General features: G+C 36.1%; 2 protein-coding genes across 2 annotated transcripts; both read right to left on the bottom strand.

Moving 5' to 3' along the window:
- Positions 1 to 332: 332 nt before the first annotated feature.
- Positions 333 to 3,158, bottom strand: LOC132562713 (mucin-2-like). The gene has a single exon (XM_060227473.1). It carries the CDS (start codon positions 3,156 to 3,158, stop codon positions 333 to 335), a length of 2,826 nt encoding a protein of 941 aa, XP_060083456.1.
- Positions 3,159 to 12,606: 9,448 nt separating this feature from the next.
- LOC132562714 (probable dolichyl pyrophosphate Glc1Man9GlcNAc2 alpha-1,3-glucosyltransferase) lies at positions 12,607 to 23,208 on the bottom strand. Its single transcript, XM_060227474.1, has 12 exons — positions 23,104 to 23,208; positions 22,770 to 22,963; positions 21,721 to 21,842; positions 21,150 to 21,217; positions 20,683 to 20,806; positions 19,898 to 20,001; positions 19,281 to 19,401; positions 18,868 to 19,004; positions 17,582 to 17,721; positions 17,193 to 17,290; positions 16,537 to 16,609; positions 12,607 to 14,905 (listed from the first exon to the last, which is right to left on the bottom strand). The coding sequence occupies exons 1-12, from the start codon at positions 23,206 to 23,208 to the stop codon at positions 14,662 to 14,664; spliced, it is 1,530 nt and encodes a 509-aa protein (XP_060083457.1). The 3' UTR covers positions 12,607 to 14,661.
- Positions 23,209 to 25,260: the final 2,052 nt, after the last annotated feature.

Below are 25,260 nucleotides of genomic sequence, written 5' to 3' on the forward strand. Positions count from 1 at the left end.
CAATTCTACTAAAGTTCTTCTTTCAGCTTAAGTCAGTCATCAGAAAAAAGTTAACAATTAAGGAAAACGAGTTCAAGAAATTTCATGAAACTGGAGTTAGAATTTCAATGAATGGTCGATGTGAAACATGTATGTACATGTATTCTTGTTCGTACACTTAAAGTCGCAACAGCTGACAACATAGACCACTTAAAGGACTGTGACGTCATAACAAGTATTCGTAATTAATATTTTCAAATAGAATCATCGACGTGGCGGCGAAAATCTGTAAGAATCATAGTCAATTGATATTGTAGCAGCGGTGAAAACACAAAACACATGGCAAATCGATGTCACCAAATAAGACTGCGGTGAAAATACAAAAAGGGCAAATTAATGCGTTCCATGGTACTGATAATGCGTGTCATGTTGATAATAAGGCGTTTCATGAATATAATAATGCATTTCATGGTAATAATAGGTCGTTCCATGGTAATAGTAGGTCGTTCCATGGTAATAGTAGGTCGTTCCATGGTAATGATAGGTCGTTCCATGGTAAACGCAGGTCGTTCCATGGTAATAGTAGGTCGTTCCATGGTAATAATAGGTCGTTCCATGGTAAGAATAGGTAGTTCAATGGTAATGATAGGTCGTTCCATGGTAATGTTAGGTCGTTCCATGGTAATAATAGGTCGTTCCATGGTAAACGTAGGTCGTTCCATGGTAATGATAGGTCGTTCCATGGTAATGGTAGGTCGTTCCATGGTAATAATAGGTCGTTCCATGGTAATAGTAGGTCGTTCCATGGTAATGATAGGTCGTTCCATGGTAATGGTAGGTCGTTCCATGGTAATAGTAGGTCGTTCCATGGTAATGATAGGTCGTTCCATGGTAATAGTAGGTCGTTCCATGGTAATAGTAGGTCGTTCCATGGTAATAATAGGTCGTTCCATGGTAATAGTAGGTCGTTCCGTGGTAATGATAGGTCGTTTCATGGTAATAGTAGGTCGTTCCACGGTAATAATAGGTCGTTGCATGGTAATGATAGGTCGTTCCATGGTAATAATAGGTCGTTTCATGGTAATAGTAGGTCGTTCCATGGTAATAATAGGTCGTTGCATGGTAATAATAGGCCGTTCCATGGTAATAATAGGTCGTTCCATGGTAATAGTAGGTCGTTCCGTGGTAATAGTAGGTCGTTCCATGGTAATAATAGGTCGTTCCGTGGTAATAATAGGTCGTTCCATGGTAATAGTAGGTCGTTCCATGGTAATAATAGGTCGTTCCGTGGTAATAGTAGGTCGTTCCGTGGTAATAATAGGTCGTTCCGTGGTAATAATAGGTCGTTCCATGGTAATAGTAGGTCGTTCCATGGTAATAATAGGTCGTTCCATGGTAATAGTAGGTCGTTCCATGGTAATAATAGGTCGTTCCGTGGTAATAGTAGGTCGTTCCATTGTAATAATAGATCGTTCCGTGGTAATAGTAGGTCGTTCCATGGTAATAGTAGGTCGTTCCGTGGTAATAATAGGTCGTTCCATGGTAATAGTAGGTCGTTCCATGGTAATAATAGGTCGTTCCATGGTAATAATAGGTCGTTCCGTGGTAATAATAGGTCGTTCCATGGTAATAGTAGGTCGTTCCATGGTAATAATAGGTCGTTCCATGGTAAACGCAGGTCGTTCCATGGTAATAGCAGGTCGTTCCATGGTAATAATAGGTCGTTCCATGGTAAGAATAGGTAGTTCCATGGTAATGATAGGTCGTTCCATGGTAATGTTAGGTCGTTCCATGGTAATAATAGGTCGTTCCATGGTAAACGTAGGTCGTTCCATGGTAATGATAGGTCGTTCCATGGTAATGGTAGGTCGTTCCATGGTAATAATAGGTCGTTCCATGGTAATAGTAGGTCGTTCCATGGTAATGATAGGTCGTTCCATGGTAATGGTAGGTCGTTCCATGGTAATAGTAGGTCGTTCCATGGTAATGATAGGTCGTTCCATGGTAATAGTAGGTCGTTCCATGGTAATAGTAGGTCGTTCCATGGTAATAATAGGTCGTTCCATGGTAATAGTAGGTCGTTCCGTGGTAATGATAGGTCGTTTCATGGTAATAGTAGGTCGTTCCACGGTAATAATAGGTCGTTGCATGGTAATGATAGGTCGTTCCATGGTAATAATAGGTCGTTTCATGGTAATAGTAGGTCGTTCCATGGTAATAATAGGTCGTTGCATGGTAATAATAGGCCGTTCCATGGTAATAATAGGTCGTTCCATGGTAATAGTAGGTCGTTCCGTGGTAATAGTAGGTCGTTCCATGGTAATAATAGGTCGTTCCGTGGTAATAATAGGTCGTTCCATGGTAATAGTAGGTCGTTCCATGGTAATAATAGGTCGTTCCGTGGTAATAGTAGGTCGTTCCGTGGTAATAATAGGTCGTTCCGTGGTAATAATAGGTCGTTCCATGGTAATAGTAGGTCGTTCCATGGTAATAATAGGTCGTTCCATGGTAATAGTAGGTCGTTCCATGGTAATAATAGGTCGTTCCGTGGTAATAGTAGGTCGTTCCATTGTAATAATAGATCGTTCCGTGGTAATAGTAGGTCGTTCCATGGTAATAGTAGGTCGTTCCGTGGTAATAATAGGTCGTTCCATGGTAATAGTAGGTCGTTCCATGGTAATAATAGGTCGTTCCATGGTAATAATAGGTCGTTCCGTGGTAATAATAGGTCGTTCCATGGTAATAGTAGGTCGTTCCATGGTAATAATAGGTCGTTCCATGGTAATAGTAGGTCGTTCCATGGTAATAATAGGTCGTTCCGTGGTAATAGTAGGTCGTTCCATTGTAATAATAGATCGTTCCGTGGTAATAGTAGGTCGTTCCATGGTAATAATAGGTCGTTCCGTGGTAATAATAGGTCGTTCCATGGTAATAGTAGGTCGTTCCATGGTAATAATAGGTCGTTCCGTGGTAATAGTAGGTCGTTCCATGGTAATAATAGATCGTTCCGTGGTAATAGTAGGTCGTTCCATGGTAATAATAGGTCGTTCCGTGGTAATAATAGGTCGTTCCATGGTAATAGTAGGTCGTTCCGTGGTAATAATAGGTCGTTCCGTGGTAATAATAGGTCGTTCCATGGTAAAGATAGGTCGTTCCATGATAATAATTAGAAGTTCCATCGTAATAAAAATGCTTTCCATGGTACTTGGAATACGTTGACAATGTCCTTTCCCGAGATTTAAAAATTTTGATAATTCATCCCTTACCTAAGTGTGTAATAAGAGCTCACCTATAGATTAAAAACAAGTCATCAACATTGTCATTCATTTGTTTATGAAGAAATTATCGTGACATGAAAGACGAACACATGATTGAGATCGTCCATTGTTTAACTGATGTAAAGTTGGTATTGTACACGGGTTATTGTTCTTTGAGATCGTCCATTGTATAACTGATGTAAAGTAGGTATTGTACACGGGTTATTGTTCTTTGAGATCGTCCATTGTATTACTGATAGTGTATTTTATTATAGATCCTGGTACTACCGTAAGTGAATAACTGCACATTAATGTTGTTATGTTGTAATTGTGTAAGCTTATTTTCAGAAATGTTACCATTTTTCGGCAAAAGTAAGAAGACGAAGACAAGTATCATTTTAAAGACCCTGAAATTAAGTTTTCACAAACGAATGGTTATGGCAGAAAATAGAATTATCTTACTTCAGTTCAGTTGTTTATCATTGATTTTGAAAGAAATTTAAAATGATTAATTACAAGTACTCCACGACCAGTATAAGTGTAACTTGTCAGACCGTTGATGACATCCCGTACGTGGCCTCCACCGACAGTAAATTGTTGACGAGTTTCTGATGGGTGTTTTACAACCACCGGAGTTGTATATTATGATCAAACATAAATAAATATTACAATCAAGTTTAAATTACTGGTCGTGGAACGAGAAAAAGGTCTGTCAATGATCCTCCACAAATTTTATATCCTAGCTAACGGGACTAAAGGACACAATTTCTGGCGTGTTCTCAGCATTTTAGAAACAAACCCACAAAACTTCTATCACTTTAAACTTCAAACAGTCCATTCACGTATTTTCTGATTTAATTCATGTTTAATGTCCATTTCGTGCAAAAATGGTAATGAAGTATTGTTTGCTATCAATATTTGTTCAAGGAAGTCCTTAAAGATGGGATTGTGCCACAAGTACAAAAATATACCGTTGCTCACGCCCCGACGATTGCTAAACTGGATAATGGATGTTGCGGTCTATGGGGCAATATCAGCACACCCCGATGATAAAAATCCATTTTATGGTCGAGAAAGTCTAGACTACTAAAACAACACGATTTAAATTTACTAACATACTATTGTGTTGCTTTCTTTTTTCTTTTGGTGTATTCTGTTGTAACAGTACAGTGTGGATTACCGTTCATTTTAAGAAGTTTAAGCTTCGCAGATTGACTATCTGACCCCGGTTGCTCAAAATCTTAATCAAAATATATCAGTCTAACCTCTCTCGACAAAACTACAGCAGTGAAATGGTAAAGAAAAAATACTTTTTTTAATTCATGTTTGATAATTTTCACTAACCACTGTTTTTCTCTAATCAGCCTTTGAATGATCGGGTCCAGTTGTTTTCAGGTATTTTCAACTGGGTAGGTTTCCTTAAATTGTCTGAAAATATAATTAGCGATTTCCTAATATTTAGAAAAAGGAATATATTTTGAGGAAAAGACGGTCTTATTAAAGATTGAAATACATTCGATCAATTTACAATCATAACCAAAATGTGGAACTGCAGTAGTGGATGATTACCCCCACAGAACAAGTTAAGGGAGGCACGACGCAATTGATGGTACTGTGTAGGACAAGGACACAATCCCTGCACCACAGGACGGTATTGATTTCTCGGTTCCCAGAGGTACAAAGTGTTCCTACTAAGACTAGTTTTCACGATTTTTACGACAGAAATAGAGATGAGTTATTAAAACAAACACATAATTCACGACGCAATTGATGGTACTGTGTAGAACAAGGATACAATCGTTGCGCCACAGGACGGTTTTGATTTCTCCGTTCCTTAGATGTACACAAAGTGCTCATACTAAGACAAGTTCTCACGATTTTTTACGACAGAAATAGAGTTGAATCATTAAAATAAAAATATAATTACAAATAGTAAACATTGTAAAATACATCAACCACAACGTAGGCTTCCATAGAGGTGGCATTGGAACTGCAAGCTTACATCTCTGTACTGAATTTTGTTATCGAGCAGACAATCGAGTCACAACCGTGCGAACACATAATTCATTATTCATAAAATCTTAACTTTTTACTGTCACACCCTCATAAACGTATTAAACAGGTGTCCATGTTAGGTCAGATTTCCGTATTTTTATCAAAATATTGCAGTTTGGTCGTGGTGCTCGAGATTATCTTTATGGTCCTCGTTGCCAAACCTTGTACAGCTGTGGCCCAAGTGAAGGTCACCTGAGTGTGCACCTGTGACCAGGTAGAAAGGTTTTGTAGATTTATTACAACCGTGTTACAAAGCTTCACTTACCACTAAATTACTCCAGTCTGACCAGATCAAAAGGTGCTTTGAAGTTGTCATATAGCACTGTACAATAAGTTTCCCAACGTTTCTGTCCTGTACCGACGTTCAGCCCAGTAGCAGGGCTACTTATGTTACGGTTCTACTATTTAGCACCGATACCTATGAGATTCTGCTACACTAAATTATATATCGTCAGGCTCTACTTATCATCGTTAAATGTTCTTTCATACAGCTAAATTAGAACTATACATTGAAAGGTTCTTCAGTTTCGTACGATAAAACTATACTAGTAAAAATTCTGTCTTAAAATTCTACATATTTTCAGTATTATTTCAGACAGTTGTAAATGCACTGGTCTATTAGCTTTGCGTGTTGATAGTTTGAGATTCGTAGAAGACAGGATGTGGTTATGTCGTTAAACAATACACTTGCTGCTCAACTCCGCCTGTCTGGAGAATGATACTACGCAATCTGTGTTGAGTGTTAAAGCTTTTACCTGTTCGACTGGTGCACCCCTGAGTTTGACGTTAAAATGTAACTGCAATACAATGTATACAATATCCAATACAAACACGTGCATATATTAATTAGAGTATTAACTCACATATAAGTATCTTCCTTCTAAATGTTATCAATGTAAGATTGTTTCTTATTTGTGTAAGGTTAAGTATATAAGTAATGCAGTGTATTAGTATGGCTGGGAGATTAGTGGTGCAGTGTATTAGTATGGCTGGGAGATTAGTGGTGTAGTGTATTGGTATGGCTGGGAGATTAGTGGTGTAGTGTATTAGTATGGCTGGGAGATTAGTGGTGTAGTGTATCAGTATGGCTGGGAGATTAGTGGTGTAGTGTATAAGTATGGCTGGGAGATTAGTGGTGTAGTGTATCAGTATGGCTGGGAGATTAGTAGTGGTGTATCAGTATGGCTGGGAGTAGTGTAGTGTATCAGTATGGCTGGGAGATTAGTGGTGTAGTGTATCAGTATGGCTGGGAGATTAGTGTGGTGTATCAGTATGGCTGGGAGATTAGTGGTGTAGTGTATCAGTATGGCTGGGAGATTAGTGTGGTGTATCAGTATGGCTGGGAGATTAGTGGTGTAGTGTATCAGTATGGCTGGGAGATTAGTGGTGTAGTGTATCAGTATGGCTGGGAGATTAGTAGTGTAGTGTATAAGTATGGCTGGGAGATTAGTGGTGTAGTGTATCAGTATGGCTGGGAGATTAGTAGTGTAGTGTATCAGTATGGCAGTATGGCTGGGAGATTAGTGGTGTAGTGTATCAGTATGGCTGGGAGATAAGTGGTGTAGTGTATAAGTATGGCTGGGAGATTAGTGGTGTAGTGTATCAGTATAGCTGGGAGATTAGTGTGGTGTATCAGTATGGCTGGGAGATTAGTGGTGTAGTGTATCAGTATGGCTGGGAGATTAGTAGTGGTGTATCAGTATGGCTGGGAGATTAGTGGTGTAGTGTATCAGTATGGCTGGGAGATTAGTGGTGTAGTGTATCAGTATAGCTGGGAGATTAGTGTGGTGTATCAGTATGGCTGGGAGATTAGTGTGGTGTATCAGTATGGCTGGGAGATTAGTGGTGTAGTGTATCAGTATGGCTGGGAGATTAGTGGTGTAGTGTATCAGTATGGCTTGGAGATTAGTAGTGTAGTGTATAAGTATGGCTGGGAGATTAGTGGTGTAGTGTATCAGTATGGCTGGGAGATTAGTGGTGTAGTGTATCAGTATGGCTGGGAGATTAGTGGTGTAGTGTATCAGTATGGCTGGGAGATTAGTGGTGTAGTGTATCAGTATGGCTGGAAGATTAGTGGTGTAGTGAATTAGTATGGCTGGGAGATTAGTGGTGTAGTGTAGTAGTATGGCTGTAGTGTATAAGTATGGCTGGGAGATTAGTGTGGTGTAGTGTATCAGTATAGCTGGGAGATTAGTGTGGTGTATCAGTATGGCTGGGAGATTAGTGTGTAGTGTATCAGTATGGCTGGGAGATTAGTGGTGTAGTGTATCAGTATGGCTGGGAGATTAGTGGTGTAGTGTATAAGTATGGCTGGGAGATTAGTGGTGTAGTGTATCAGTATGGCTGGGAGATTAGTGGTGTTATGTATTAGTATGGCTGGGAGATTAGTGGTGTAGTGTAATAGTATGCCTGGGAGATTAGTGGTGTAGTGAATTAGTATGGCTGGGAGATTAGTGGTGTAGTGTATCAGTATGGCTGGGAGATTAGTGGTGTAGTGTATCAGTATGGCTGGGAGATTAGTGTGGTGTATCAGTATGGCTGGGAGATTAGTGGTGTAGTGTATTAGTATGGCAGGAAGATTAGTGGTGTAGTGTATCAGTATGGCTGGGAGATTAGTGTGGTGGGAGATGGCTGGGAGATTAGTGTATGGCTGGGAGATTAGTGGTGTAGTGTATCAGTATGGCTGGGAGATTAGTGGTGTAGTGTATCAGTATGGCTGGGAGATTAGTGGTGTAGTGTATCAGTATGGCTGGGAGATTAGTGTGTATCTGGGAGAGTATGGTGTAGTGTATGGCTGGGAGATTAGTATGGCTGGGGAGATTAGTGTGTAGTGTATCAGTATGGTGGGAGATTAGTGGTGTGGTGTATCAGTATGGCTGGGAGATTAGTGGTGTAGTGTATCAGTATGGCTGGGAGATTACTGGTGTAGTGTATCAGTATGGCTGGGAGATTAGTGGTGTAGTGTATCAGTATGGCTGGGAGATAAGTGGTGTAGTGTATCAGTATGGCTGGGAGATTAGTGGTGTAGTGTATCAGTATGGCTGGGAGATTAGTGGTGTAGTGTATCAGTATGGCTGGGAGATTAGTGGTGTAGTGTATCAGTATGGCTGGGAGATTAGTAGTGTAGTGTATCAGTATGGCTGGGAGATTAGTGGTGTAGTGTATCAGTATGGCTGGGAGATTAGTGGTGTAGTGTATCAGTATGGCTGGGAGATTAGTGGTGTAGTGTATCAGTATGGCTGGGAGATTAGTGGTGTAGTGTATCAGTATGGCTGGGAGATTAGTGGTGTAGTGTATCAGTATGGCTGGGAGATTAGTGGTGTAGTGAATTAGTATGGCTGGGAGATTAGTGGTGTAATGTAGTAGTATGGCTGGGAGATCAACAGTGTGTTTTAGTATGGCTGGGAGATTAGTGTTGTGTATCAGTATGACTTGAAAATAATTGATGCTTTGAATGAATGGCTGTTAGTGGTGAAGTGTTGCCGTGATCAATTTGCTTGGGGATTATCAGTGGGTCTGGAAGATGACATTTGGTGGTGGATTGGTGAGGTTGTGAAATTAATCATAGTTGTAGATTAAGAGTGGCTTTGAGATAAAATGTGTTCATTGAATCAAACTATAAATAAATTGGATATATTGAATTGCTAACGATTCTTCAAACATCAAAACTACGATGATAGAATACCTTAACTTTTCATACCTCTTTAAAACATAAGGTCAACACTTCAATAAGGTGGACAAGTGGACGGAGAGTTTACGTTCCCAGCCCCTCTGTCCAAACACACACAGGTGTACAGCCTGGCCTCTCAACACTACACAGGCTTGGTCATGTTTAGATCAGCAATGAAAATGTATCAGCTTAGCAGTAATTCAACTATTCTCACCGAAATTATAACATTTTCACGTTTGCAAAAACAGACCAAAAAATATCAATATCAGTACTAGTTTGTTTATAGAGAAGATCATTAAATAGTGTCACCCTATCCAGTATTCAAATATTGATTTTAAAAATCTGGTTTGATACTACATCACTGGTTTCTAATGTTTGCTTCAATTAGAAGTAAGCTAACCCAGTATTGTCTTACAGAAACAAACCCAGTAATTCACTATTAAGAGCTGTAATAGGTCATTAACTTTGTGTATGTGGCAATACCTGTCGTCCAATTTGACAATCACAGATCCCACAGGTGTCAAGTAGCTGTTTATAACATATTACAAGGCCCCTTGAGCTCCTGACAAGGGGCCAGTATCTAAACCAGTGCAGGAATTGTCCTGTCACCCTTGTCCTCTTCTGCTCATGTGAATGTATTGGTCATAAAATGACTGAAAAAGTTCTACAGGTGAATATTGTTAACCAATAAGAGTTCATTGTTACATGCTGATAAGCTAAAGAAAATACACAAAACCATTTACTGCCTAATTTGAATAAAAAGAATAACAAAGAATCCAAAATCATTTTCAAAAATTGAAAATAATCATCTGAAGAAAAGAAAAATTAATTGCATATGTAATATTTTTTTTACAATTTTAGAGTGTCATTCAGTTTTAGAGTTTCAGTGTAAACGTTAAGCCAATACGGCTTTGAACGCCTTGCCCCTGATAAGTGTTATATAATTTATGACGAGATATACAGTAACAAGTGTAATAAATAAGTATCATATATTTGTGTATATTTTAAGTCATCAGTTGATCATTAAGTGGGTGTGGAACTCTTCAGAAAAGGGAGGTGAATGTCACAGTAACTAAGACATTATACCCTCTTAATTTAACTACAGATTATTCATATCTAACACAGCAAAGGACAGGGTCTCATATCTTCAAGATTCTTAAAGATTGTGATCACTAAGTTCCTCTTCATAATCTTTGGAATTTCAACAATGAGTGTATATTTCAAGGATGTTCCTAACCTGTTTCACTGTAATTACAAGAGGCACAAAGGTCCTGCATCGCTCGTCTGGTATATAAAAATACACTCAATGTTCATACCAAGTTCATTAACACTTGCTCCATTGGCATTCAAACTGGGTTTCAACCAATATCCACTAAATCGAACTCTCAGCTCTAAACAGTGGCAGTTATGACCTGGTTTAAGGTAAATGTCACTTCTTTCTTTTTTTATCTCAAATGTCAGGTTTGACCTTACCTTTCCACTAAGATATTTTCCTTCTATGACTTTCAGTTTACTAGAAGAAGTGTTTTACAGGTTTTGACAAATTCAACCCCTGTGATCTAGCAAACAATTCCAGGCCATTTCTTTTTGCAAATTTTGTCAGACTTCATCACAGAGAGATCTACCTGCCAAATATCAAGCATCTCGATCTTTTGGTTGATCAGAAGAATTTTTAATTGTTTGAAGTTTTAATGGTATTTGTCAGGCTTTGTAACTTACAAGTCCATATCATTTCTTGGCCTTTTGGTTAATCATAATCAGTCGTTTTAGTGTTAGAACAAATACTACTTCTGTGACCTTGAATATAAGTCAATGTCATTTCTTTTCAAAACTTTATCAGAGTTCATACTAGATATACATCTGCCAAACATCATGGTTCTATGCCTTCCGGTTTATCAAAGAGATCTATCAGCCAAACTTTTACTTTACTAGAAGTCTTTTACATAATTTGACAAACTTGACCATTGTGACTTTGAACATAGTACAAAGTCGCTTCTTCAGCAAACTTTGTCTGGTTTTATACCAAATATCTACCAGTCAAATATCATGCTTCTAGGCCTTTTTATTAATCAGAAGAAATTGTTTAAAGGGTTTGATAAATTTGACAAATCTGACCTTGCATATGTATCAAGGTCATTTCTTTTGGCAAACTTTGTCAGACTTGACCCCAGAGACCTACCAGCGAATATGCTTTTCAGACTTTGGTCATTGAGAAGAAGTCATTCAAATAGAAAAGTTGATACTTGAGAGAAAGATGGACAAACAGAAGGACGACAGATGGTGGACGGACAATGGATGCTGCATTAGGGCATATGCTCACTTGGGTTTTCTGGCCGGGCGAGGGCAATGTGTACTTAAAGTGAAAGTTTGCTGAAGAGATCATAAACAAATTACATGTACCAAATTTTAAAAAATAAGCAATTAGAGAAAAACTTAATTGATGAATCTGGATCTTAAGTACAATGTACTTAATTTCAAGCAAATGTTTCAACAAATTGGGCATGAAATACAAGTCAGTGGATTAGAATATTATAATGATAGTCACAGAAACTGTACATATTCTCACCACAAAAACAAATTCATGTCCTGTGATATGAAGACTCATTGTTAAGTGGCATATTGATCATAATAGTTGTATGAAAAAGCTAAAATGTAACAAGAAGAAACAACATTTTGACTATGGAATTATATTAATGTACTAGAAAGGTAACATGAATTTTCCCCTCCCTGTGAACATAGACTACATCCTTTTGTCCACATTTTCATTCATGATAAATGTTTAAAATTCACGAAAAACCACGAGGCAGATTTCACAATAAATATAATATTGTTTTTGGACTTTCAAACTGTTGGCCAGCTTTGAACAGAATAATTCTCATCTTATCACACGATAGGTACCATGTATAGTTGTCAACTAAACAGAGGAAATCTGGCTGATTTATTTCTGGTAGATTTCGTCCAATCAATTTCAAAACTAAAATTTACTCTTGAGAATGAAATATTTACACATCATTTTAAGGAAAACAATACAAGTTGTGTGGCGAGTCAACAAACATATGAAGAGAAAATGCATTTTTTTTTCACAAAAATTACAGGATACATTATAGCACATCCACAGCGAGATATGAATTATCATCATAAAATAGGTTACTGGTACATGTATTAAAAACTAGAACTTTTTCTGAGATCAAAAGTCAAAATTTGCATTTCTTTTTTGAAAAAAAGGACAAGTTCTACTTTGAAGGAGGGCAGGGAAGATTTATACTGTATCATCACAATCCTCATATCCCAAAGATAACCTCAGACATTGGGGCGTTTCTCACAAGTGTGTTCCCTATTTGTAGGGCGCCAAAGTGAGTGTTAAAATATATCAAACCCTTCCATACCTGGACATAAAATTAAACAAGAGAGTGTTTGACAGTCACCCATTCACCGCAGCTAACCTTTAAACCTGTTTTTAGTCAATAATGTGTGAGATATTAAAACAGAAATGTTACATAATAGTGTACAAGGATTTTACTGTCTCAAGAGGACATAGTCCATCCAAAAATTTAGCAATTACACAACAAGACAGAAAAAAAAAATAATTGTATAACAGTAAATTTCACATCAATTGACAATCTTTGAACGAGTGACCTCCAACAATAACCTCAGTGTATACCCTACAAATTATTATCCAATAAATAAATAAAGACTTGGAGGTTTTTGTGACGCTAGTATTTTATTCTGTTCAAACACGATCTGTCTACTCTTCATGGTTACCAGCACATAAATTACAATTACTAAGTTACGAAACCCTCATGTGACCAGCACAGTGAATTATAAGGCAATTTTCTCATTGACATTAATGTTTCGATATTTCTCTGTACACAATTTTTTTGTCAGTCAACAAATTTATGGCTCTTCAATGCAAAATTACAAAGTTCAAAAGCTTTTATCACCAGAAAATATTTTCGAAAATTCTTTTTTGTATGAGTGTGTTGTGTTGGTTTCTGTATTATATCTTTCGATGTTCACTCATGTCAACAGAAATATACCTTACAGATTACAACGATATCTTTGTATATAAGCTGCCGAATCATACTTCAGTATATAGACCCAGTTTCACAAATTTTCCTTAACTTAAAATTGCCCATAGGCAAGCATTACAATTTCCTTGCATTTCAGATTTTCCTTAACATACGTCATGCTTTTCTAAGGTAATTTAAGATTTCCTAAGTTAAGGAAGATTCATGAAAATGGGGGAATTGTTGCATAGTTAGTTATGGTGAGTTGGTCCTATTCAACCGATCATCAAATGATCTCAAATTTTATGCAAAGTCTAAAATAACCAAAAAGGAAATTAAGTACAAAGTCTTGCAATCATAATTACCAACATTCTCACCAGGTTGGAAGCCCAACCTCGTATTCATGACCAAAGCAAAAATTTAATTGATGTTTTATTTATAAATTTAGAAGAAAATCATACAAAATATATTTTATAACCATTATAAATTTTTCATAATACATACAAACAGGAGTGAAGTAGCTTACAGAGGTATATATAGTATCATATGACCTAACAAGTGCATCTACCCCTATTAGCATACATAAACTTTTAGGGGAGGATTGAAGTGATGCACTGAATCAAAGTCCATACAAGTCATACTTGCTTCATTGACCTCCCATATGTCAACTTAATAAAGGATAAATAATATGGCTGAAATGTAAAATTGCTTTCAGATTCAAATTTTGTTCCCATTTCTCACCAAAAACCCAAGTCTCAAAATTTTTCAGGTAAAAAACTTTCGTTGTAAATAGTTTTCTGTAAGTGTAGTGTACTACTTTATTTCTAACCACAAGTACTTGGCACAAATTCCCAACCCACTGTCTATATATGTATTATAATGAAAATACATATATATAAATATATATATATATATATATATATCCCTAGATTTCTATTTCTCCTTGTGGGACGCCCTGCATACCTTTAGGTATCCAGGAGGTGGATGACTGAACATCACTGAACTCTAAACTACAAGCCTTGGCTCTCTCTTTGCAGTTTTTTTATTTAAGCATTGATGTCATTTTTTTTGGTATCATAGGGGTATGAAAAAAAAATTGCAAACTGTACGCAGATTCATTCAAAAGTTTGCAAACAAATTTTTTTTCTAACACTATGAAACTAAAAAAATTACATCAACGCTTATAATTAATTTCAAATCCATCAAGTTTAAAATAAAACATAAAAATAAGTAATTTTAAACAAATTTAATAGTGGCACTTCATATATGCGTAATAACCATGAACTGAACGATATGCAAATGAGGGCGCGCGTGCCAGCTAATCGGATCAGTGGGAAGACGTCGGCCATCTTTCATAGTTCCGGCGAAGAGGGGGCGTGGCTTATTATTTTTTTCCATAGGTATGAAATTTTTTTTAGACCAATCAGATTGCAGCATTTTGTATGAAAAAAAAAGAAAAATTAATGATATATATATATAGACCTTGGGTTAGGATTTGTGCCAAGACTTTGGGTCAAACATGGTACAATGTATAACAAACTGAAGATGTTTAGATCCTCAACATGGTGTGATGATTTTATCATTCCAATAACAGACATCCTGGTTTTAATTCATTCATAAGTTCATTAATAATGCCTGGCTCACTGTTATTTCAGAGATTTTAAACTCACTATTGTTATCAGTGACACAGAGCTCACTGTGACTTCACATGTACCAGGGGTTTTTCTTGGAATGTTAGCCAATAGAATTTAAGCCAGCAGTATGTTACACCTAAGGCACAGTACACTGAAGTTAACATGAGAGGGAGGAAGGGCAGTGACTGGGACAGCCCGAGCAGTGGATGTCCAATACTGTTGAATGCCTCCAGAGGTATGATGCCAAGGAGATATATAGATTCTAATTTTGATAGAAGTGGTAAAGGAATACTCCAGGGGAATCTGAAATACAAGAGAATATATCTATCACACATATTCTAACAACATGATATACACCCTGCCTGTTTTCCCACTGGGCTTCACCCCTCTGTCCTTAGGTCAGCCACACAATAAAAGCTTCATAAAAAATCAGAACACAATCCTGCCGTTCATACAGAAGAAGAATTTTAAAGAATGTCCTCTATTTCCCCTTGAATGGGTCCTGTCCCTCCCGCCCAAAGGCACCTTAACCCACCTTTCATACAAAACTTAAACAATTTAAAAGAAAAGTCAGTCAAAATTTGGCGACATTCAATCATTCCTACAAAAGGTGTAGGATTCTAAAGATTTTGCTCAATTTCTGCTATTGGGCCTCATCATTCTTGGGGTCAAGACCCATCATTTATACAAAATTGATTCTCTTAACCCAAGAATGCTTCAGATGAAATTGGGCAAAATCCAATCAATCCTACATGAGGAGTTGGACCTTAGAATTTGCGGTATTTTCCCTATTGAGCCCTGCCCTTCCAGTCTCTAGGTGCCAAGACCCATCATTAATACAAAATTAATTGCCCTTCATCCAAGAATGCTTCAGACCAAATTTAGGCAAAATCTAATCATTCTTACAGAAGGAATAGTATTTCTTCTTTATTTCCATTGTTAGGTTACTTGTTCACAGGTAAGGAACTATCAAGCAAGAAAAATTGAACAAAATTTACCAAAAATGGTGACCTGAGATTAGAGGTAGGTGTGCCAGTTATACACCACTATATGATTGTATATTTGAGTAATTTCATTAGTGAAAGAAGAATCATCAAAGTTTCATCAGTTTGGAAGGTGTTATTGATCAGACAATAAAACATTAAATTTCCTGATGTTATCAATATCCAAAGTAAAGTACAAGCTTATAATGAAATATGATGACTGTATCTTTAACTGGCCATGGAATTCATAGCATACATGAATGCCATCTAAATTTGGTTACATAATACTGTTAAACTGCTGTTCAGTGCTATATAGCCGTTGCAGGGATTGGTTTGGGTATTTTATTAGTGTGTTCTCCTGCATAGTTTGAATGGAATTCCTGAAAATAACTAAGGTCCTACATAATTTCTTCACTTAAATTAGAGGCCCAATGGGCCTGCAGCATTCACCTGGTATATATATACCAGCCAAATATTATGCCTGTAGGCCTTTTAGCTTGTGAGAAGACATCATCTAAATGCTTTAAAAAATTTGCCCCACTGTGACCTTGTTATGTCAAGGTCATTTCTTTTCCCAAACTTTATCAAGCTTCATTAAATGAATATACCAGCCAAATGTCATGCCTCTAGGCCTTTTGGTTCATGAGAAGACAGCATTTAAATGTTTTAATATATCTGACCCATGTAACCTTGAAAATAGGTCAAGGTCATTTCTCTTTTCATAATTCTTTTGGTTTTTTGCTTGGAACATACCAGTCAAATATCAAAACATTTTGTAAAATGGTTATTAAGTAGAAGTTGTTTACAGGGAAAAGTTGATGCCAGACGATGGATGGTGGATGCCGCGCCATGGCATAAGCTCACTCAGCCCTTCGGGCAAGGTGAGCTAAAAATCTATGTGATAGCTGGATAAAGCAATCAGGCAACTGACAATAATCCTAAAGAACTTACCTATAAATGTTGCCCAAACTTGTGAACGCATACAAAGTAAATATCAGCACCAGTGCCACTTTGATGACACTTTCTGAAACAGGGAACATACACGAGATGTTATTTATTTTCAGGTTGGAGGCAATTCATTACAGGAGAGAATTGATTTGGTCACAACATGAAAGTGATTTAGATACAGCAGGTAGGTGGCTAGGTTACAGGATGGAGGAGGTCTGGTTACAGGAAGCAGGAGATCTGATTACAGGATGGAGGAGGTCTGGTTACAGCAGATGGGTGACTAGGTTACAGGATGGATGAGATCTGGTTACAGGATGGAGGAGGTCTGGTTACAGGATGGAGGAGGTCTGGTTACAGGATGGAGGAGTTCTGGTTACAGGATGGAGGAGGTCTGGTTACAGGATGGAGGAGTTCTGGTTACAGGATGGAGGAGGTCTGGTTACAGGATGGAGGAGTTCTGGTTACAGGATGGAGGAGGTCTGGTTACAGGATGGAGGAGTTCTGGTTACAGGGTGGAGGAAATTTGGTAACAAGATGGAGATTAATTAGACATAAGGCGGAGTTGACTTGGTTATAGGATGATGATATCTACTTACATGATGACAGTTATCTGATTACAGGATGGATGAGATCTGATCGCTAGATTTATGATATCTTACCTGTAGGTGAATACAGTAATGGGAACAGGGAGTAATGACCAATAGTAGAGAGAACCAGGAAAAGCTGAGCATCTTTCTTTTTTTCTACCACCAGTAAACTGTAAAGGTTTAAAAACACAATAAATACAGCAATTAATAAAAGAAAAAATTGAAAGTTACAGAAAGTAATTATTTAAACAAAAAAGAAACAAAATACATTCAGGGAGAAAACTGCTGTCTTTGAAGGACAACACTTCACTTCTCTGACTTCCCTAAACATGTAGAAATGAACCTACCATTTCCTTAATTAACAGACATGCCATCTTGTCTTTAATAGGGTAAGAAGGCAAGACATCTCAACCCTACTGTTGCTAATCTGGCATCTATACACTGAACACTGTCACACCTACCTCATAGGAAGTATGATGAGGAGGATGGCTTTTTCATGTACATGCCATCCAAACATAAAAGATCCAAATGCGCAGAGGATCAGAGCTCTTAGGAAACTCCTTGGTCCCTTGGGGCTCCACCAAAGGTTTAGCAGCACTGGCTGAAATATAGATATAATGAGCTTTGCAGTCAAGACAAGGTACTATAAACTGGTAATTCTAATATATGTTTTTCTATATAAAATGAGAGGATCTATAGATGAGATTGTGAATACATTAGGTTAATATTGTTTAATCACAGTAACTTAAAGTGGATGAAATTGTATTATTTCCATGATTTCAAGTTCTTACACAGAAGTCATCTGATGAACAATACAGATTATTCATATATGGTAGATAATGTGATCTACACTACAACTATAAACCTGAGACTTTTAATACGAAATATCAGATTTAAATAAAATCAAAAATGTACTAATTATAAAGTCAAACGAAATCTTCACATCTGTAAATATACATGGTCAGTGTCTTAAAACACAAGCATTTGGCAGAGACAGAAAACAGCTGTATTTTAGCATGTGCATTAACTTGACAGAATCACTTTCTGATTAACTTAAATATTTTATTTAAAGACTGAATAACTGTCTAAATGAGAAATTTTCTTAGCTGTAACAAACAAGTTTGCAAGTGAAATTTCATAAAACTACTTTTTATATCTTTTTTAGTGTGAACTGCATGGAGCAATGGGTTTGGCGTACATCATTGGGTACAATTCAGCGTAACAGCAACATCTGGTAATTAAAGACTTACAGTCCTATCAAAAGTACTGACAGTCTTAACTTTTAATAAATTGTGATAGATAAATAGAATACATGGTCAGTGTCTTAAAAATATAAGCTGCATTTTGGCTCCCGAAGACAAAAAAGGGCTTGCCAAAGACTCATCACTGTTGTTTTTCTTCACCTTCACCAAAATACAGCTGATGTTTTAAGATCATGTATTCTGTATAAATAAGAACTGTTGATGACACAGAGTGCATGACTTCCCAACTTCATTCTTGGAACATCATTAATACATCTGTCTATTTTAGTTTCATCAAGATTATACATCAGGAAGAAACTATACCAGTAAGCATTTTCCTAGAATTATGATAGTACTTTCCTTTTCAGTAAAAGTATAATCATGAAAATAAAATACTCCGACTAAAGTCAAATGTTTCTAGTCACATACCACGTCTTGTTGATAGATTGTGATTTTACATGTGTCTGTAGATAAAAAAAATTACTTCCATTATTAGCAGTACTTACCATTATAGACAAGACTGTAGCTGCCAGGGTCACTACAGGAGGAATGGAGGGCAGTATAGAATGTTGGAACTCCTGGACCAATCCACCGGTCATAACTGCTTCGTTTGTTGTAATATTAACCAGCTCTAATTTCTTGGCTATAATTAACGGAAGTAAAAACAGAAGTATCCAACTGGTATGTTTTTATAGAATTCTTTATGTAATTAGGCCAAATTGATCACACAAGGACTCCTGAGTATATCATAGCATATTAAGATTTGGTAAAAACTAATCATTCTATTTGCTAAGACGTCTTTAAAAAAACAAAAAACAGTATCAATATGTATCTCCATTTTAGTGATGATTACTTCAAATAATTGCACTTTAAATCACAATTTTGATATCTAAATTATCAAAGCATTTAGGAACCTTACCTACAATAGCAGCACCTTTGTCAGCTATATTGTACAATGCCCAGAAATTGGGAGCCCAGTAAGCATGACAAAGTCCCCTTTTAAATGGAAATAATCGGGATACTACCTGCGGAAGTTGGTTCTGAAAAAAATAAAATGTTACTAGTAAATTTATTGGTTAAATTTAGCAATATCACAAAATTACCCTGTTATGAGTGTAATAACACCTATTATATAAATGTTTGTTATTACACATGTGTGATAAGACATAACAGACCTGTGATTATCTGAAGATTCTCAATGTTTGTATTGCAATGTATTAACTTTAAGACATAAAACATGTTGTGATATCACCGAAGACAGAGCTATTAAGTATGAATATCACCAAATTAGCTTTGGTATCAGCCCCATGAAATGCTTGTTAAAGTATCTAAGTTATGGTATAAACAGAATCTCACATCCATTTCCATATCATGAGAGATTTTTTTGAATACTACCAGGTACATTATTTTACCGTCTGGTAGAAGGGAGGTAACTCACTGTCATTTATGAAGGTGGTCACCAGAAAACAAAACAAAAAATCTTATTGTAATTCTTAGGGACTTTCACAAGGAAAATGTATGTATGTAGTTACATACAAGGTAAATAAAAGGTCCAAATGACAGACTAAAGACTGAGATGACAACCACTCCCAGAGATATGATGCGTAGCGGTGAAAAGGACAGCCACCTGATCCGTCCATCTGTAATATATACATGCAACATATTAGAAATAGATCTTGGAAAACAATGACTTTAAAATGATGTTGTAATGTTTTGTTTTTTTTCAAAATTCTTTTTATATTCTGCTTTGATACAAATTTACTCACCATTATAATGCAAAAGTTAAAAAACTGAACAAAATATGATGCAAACATGAAATTTTTGCTGGACTAAAACAAGCAATAATAACGTGATACTTGATATCATTTTGTGAATAGTGAATTTATTTTGAACTGTTCTTTTGAAGTCACTTTAAAACAGATTTTATAATGCTGGAGTCTGAAGCATCAGCTCATCTATGTTAAACTAAGGACTACTATCCAGGTGTCAGTCTGCTTGCCTTTCACCAAATAATGTAACGCTAGACTTTTGTAAAACGTGAAAAGGCATAGGGTCACCTACCTGACCATGTGGTTTTTTTTTGCTTTGTAGGAGGGATGGTGGGTTGCTCTGATTTTCTTTTACATCATGGTCCTCTACATACATCCATACAGGCTAACAGCAGTAATTTATCTAGGTGTTTGAAATTTGCTTTCAATTTTTTTTGAAATCCACAATATCAAAGCTAAAAGAGCTTTTCAAGACAAGTGAGAATTTTAATGACGCATACATACAAACATCTTCAGGTTTCCTTGACATTTGACCTCACACCAGAATCTTACCTGCAGTGCTTTGGAAACAATAACATCTGAGCAGATAGACAAAGTAGGCTGGAGCAATGTACAGATAAATATGTTTACAGTTGAGCAGCACAGAAAACCAGAAGGCACTTCTAATGTATTTTTCCTGCAAAAAGAAACAGAATGTAGTGAAAATACTTAGCTTATCGTCTTCATCATCACCTCTTCAGATTATGAACTGCGGGTATACAGATGTATGTTTTTAATGATTATATTGTCCTACTGAATTCAATCAAAGTTTAAAGTTTGGTATATGTTAGACAGTATATGTTTTTGCTTTAATATACATTTGTTTTACAAACCTTTTACACATGCCTCCTAAATTCCTATAATTCCTCCACATATGCCTTGAAAATGTATAGCTTTAATCTCAAATTTCTCTCAAAATATCATTGTCTCACTTTCTAAAGTCCAATTTGGTCTCGGATAAACATCACTGATTTGCCTACCTCATACATGTTGGTGACAGACAACATCATCAGCCCAAACAGGAAACCATTGTACTGAAAGTGGATGTGTACTGCAGGCTAAGGAATACAAATTATCCAACACAAAAACTGAGAAACTACTTCATTGTACTTTGAATAATTTCTTTTAGATATCTGATAACTTTTACAAGGGAGCAAATAGAAAATCCTGATCATTTAGAATATTTCATAACAATCTTCCATGTGATTCCCAATTAAAGGACAGAAGAACCAACACCTTGATGTTTATATTAATCTGTAGTGGAATGCGGAGTGTGATCTCTAGAAATTAAGGAACATCAACATATCACCCTTCCAAAGCTGAATGCAGTTTAGCTTTAACACAATTCTGCCAGTTCATTTTTTTTAACATAAATTAAGGTTTCTGTAATATATAGCATTGTTATCTAAGGTATGTAGGGATACAGATGTCTACTCTGGAGTGTAGAAAGCTCCAACACCTCATGATAAGATGATAAATGATGATTAATCCTGTTACAGTTAACAGCTGTCTAGGACAGTAATCAAGGGACAGCCATAATACAAAGGATATGATCAACCATCAGAAGGCCACAGTTACAGATGAGAAGAACCCCCAACACCACACTTGGATTCTCCAGGACATCATCATCATCCTCATCTCGACGTCGTAACTTCACAAACTTGGAGCAAAACCTGAAAAGAAAGATCAGTTGTGTACTTTACAAACAACTGAATTTAGAAAAATACTTTCATTCTTTTCTACATCGAAAGGAGCGGATGATTAATTTCAGAAAAAATAAAGAGAATTCACACATTTACTAAGACTGGTATAACATAAGAACAAAGAAATCATTTTTACATTTAAATGAGTTTTACTCAAGGATTGCATGATTTCTGGGCTGATTTGACCAATAATTCATCAACTTATAACTAGAGCACTGACATGTGAGAAAAGGCCCTAAAATGTGTCTGACTCTGTAGTCCTGAAAATAATCTGAATGTTACAATGATACCTAATTACTCCCTACATGTCTAATGACATTAAAACTGATAAATAAATAGCAGCAACAGTGTGTGTTGTGTCTATCGTGTGGTTCTTATCTTTTATATCCTTATGCTTCATTCAAATCAGATTGGAATCATTACAATGAAAAAATATTCATCTGTTAAGAGATGTTAACATTGACATTTTCTTGACAAATGAAGGAGTCCTTATCATTGAAAATAATTATTCATATAACCTTGTGAAAATCTACAGCATTTTTTCTGTTTCTATGCATACACTTTAACTTTGGTGTTCACTTGTTTAGAAATGTATTACTGGTAGAAAAAAGTTTGCTGTGAAGCTGACAGCATTACTTATTTATGACTTTTCTTTGTTGGCAGTATAATTATTGAGTTAAACACACTCTAAATTACCCTTGATGTGAAACAGCCTTTAACTATTGTGCTTCTTTTGATTGGTCCCCAAGGCAAATTATGTCAGTTTTTGTCATTTTGCTACCTGACATATGGTGAACACCTCACTTATTATTTCTACCGTTCACAAATAAATGAAATGAAAGTACAATAACAGGAGATCAGTAAACAGCCTGATCTAAATCCATTACACATATTTACCTAGTCACTGCATATATGAAGACAAAGTCTGTGACAATGACTGAAAGACGCTGGAACAGGATGGTCTGATCACTCGCATAGGATAAGTTGCTGACAATGAGCATCTTTGGGTCAAAGTAATATGCTACCTTTGACAGAGCAAACTCAAACCAAGCAAAGAAAGGGGGGTAATCCAATGTCCATTCTGATCGGTTCTGCAAGAAAACAATTGACAAATGTTAAACTTTTTTTCCCGATAATGTCAATAATGATATTGTAATTATTATGAACCATGTTTCACAGATAGGAAAATGTCAAAAGCACCAGAATGAAATCTTTTTAGAGTCGTACATACCTCATAATACCACTTTTTCACAGGCAGCTTACTTGTGATTGCCAACCAGTTTCTATGCACTTCAAAATCAGTTGACCTACTGTTTTTGTGTAAAAAAATAGGCATTAAGTAATGATAAGTATTTAAAAAATGCAACTAAATATGTATTTTGATTTTGTTCTCAAAGTTCATTCCTCAGAGCACCAATTTGACAATTGTAGAATTTGCAAAAGAGAATTTTTGTTTAAAATAATGTATCAATATTCATGAATCATTATGAATGATCATTTTTGTTATGGTTGGATAAAGTTGGGTTTATTTTCTTTTAGGCTAAAGGAAGGCTTTCTGATAATGAGATATATATTTATTGGTCATCTATAATCACAAGATGTGGTGCTGGTCTATAGGAAACTATGACCACGTCATGATAATAACTTGGGAGTGGACTGCAGTACTCTATTGATACAGTTGTATCCATTGTTCATAAACTGAAAATGACTTACACTATTAATGTCAATTTTCATATTGTGAAACCTTTTTTTTTAAAGAAGATATTAACAAAACATTTTCCAAATTTGTATATACCCAATAGTTGAATCAAGAAAATAACTTAAATGTGGATGAACTATTTAAAATATTGCAACAATTTAAGAAATTAGATCAAGCATTACAACAAGACGCACATTGCTGGGCAGACAAAGCCGAGAATGTCCGTATCACGATGTTAGTGGATATTATCCTGCTGTGATTATCTTTTGACTAGTAAACCAAAAGTGTATTATAAATCTATTTCGGCAAGTCCATAGGGACGTGTTTCTATAAGAATATGTATAGATGCCTTAGAGTAAATGTATGATTGTACTAACACCGATCCTATACATATTCTTATTGTAACGTGTCCTTGAGTACAGTACGTAACTGAACTGAAATACTTGTATAACTGAGATCATTATTTATTTCGATACCTCCGTTAAGATTCGAGCCCGGGACCCCTGGCTTCCTAATCTGATGCTCAACCGATCGAGCTTAAGAGAATGTTTCTTTACCCGAGCCTTATATTGCGGCTAGTATTTTATCCGGGTTACACATGTAAGATCTGTGAACAGGTGAAACTATTACAGAATATCGTCTTTAACGATTAACATCGATTGTCAAGGAAGTAATACGCAAAATAAGATCGAAATTATTCCATGAGACTAATTTTGCGCCATAAATCTTACTATGAAGGAATCAAAAGTGCTTTTAAACACGTAGCAGCTGCCGCCACGATCCACAACGTCGCCATACTTGTTTTTTAGAGTCAGGCAAACGCTTTTCTCAATGTATACTAAGAAAGAAAGCGTTTAAATGATACGACAGGAATGGAATTTATAATATTAAAACCGACGGTACGGCCTATCTGTTTTCTGAATATGTTTGCCGGCATTAAGAAAAAAAATAAGCAGAATTTTTAAATTCACATTATATACAATTAAACACAAACATGAAACAATTCAAAGTGATCTACATTTTTACAATGCTTCACATATTAACACGCCACACATTAGTATTAACATGCTGGCATAGGTACTCGTGATGCTATAACACAATAGAGAATTAATATATTCAATTATAATTATAATATATCATTAACACACTTGCACATCACAGAACCGACCATTTAGAGAAATAAAAGTGAAGAAAGAAACAGAAAAAAATAACATACATTGTTAAGGTAACAGCGTTTATATTAATAACGGAAATGGGAGATGAAGAGAGGATTTGAGTGCGAGGTGTAAAGGGTTGTTTAATTTGCTAAGATTACTTGAAGAATTTCAAGGGAAAATAAATGAATATGTTAAGTTATCCAGCTGAAAAAGGAATTTACATTTACTCCGAGTAGCTTTTTTTGCCCTCAAATTGGTCATTTTTACTATTTGATATGTTCTTCTGTAAGTTAAAATTCAACATTTGACTAAAGCGCGTTATACTCAAAAACATTCTAAGACACACGTCTCTATATTATGATTGATGATAAGAAGAATTATATTGTAAATGATCAAATTAAGCCTTCCTATTCGGGTTCATCAATGACAGAAGTCTTAATGATCAATAATTCAATCTATTCAATGAATGATGGACGTGATGTATATCATTATTTCGTTGAGTGTCGTACCTTTAATTCTAAATTCAGTGACG

Source organism: Ylistrum balloti, unplaced genomic scaffold, assembly GCF_031769215.1.
Source record: "Ylistrum balloti isolate Yb309-2 unplaced genomic scaffold, AGI_CSIRO_Ybal_v1 Utg371490, whole genome shotgun sequence".
Classification (NCBI taxonomy): domain Eukaryota; kingdom Metazoa; phylum Mollusca; class Bivalvia; order Pectinida; family Pectinidae; genus Ylistrum; species Ylistrum balloti.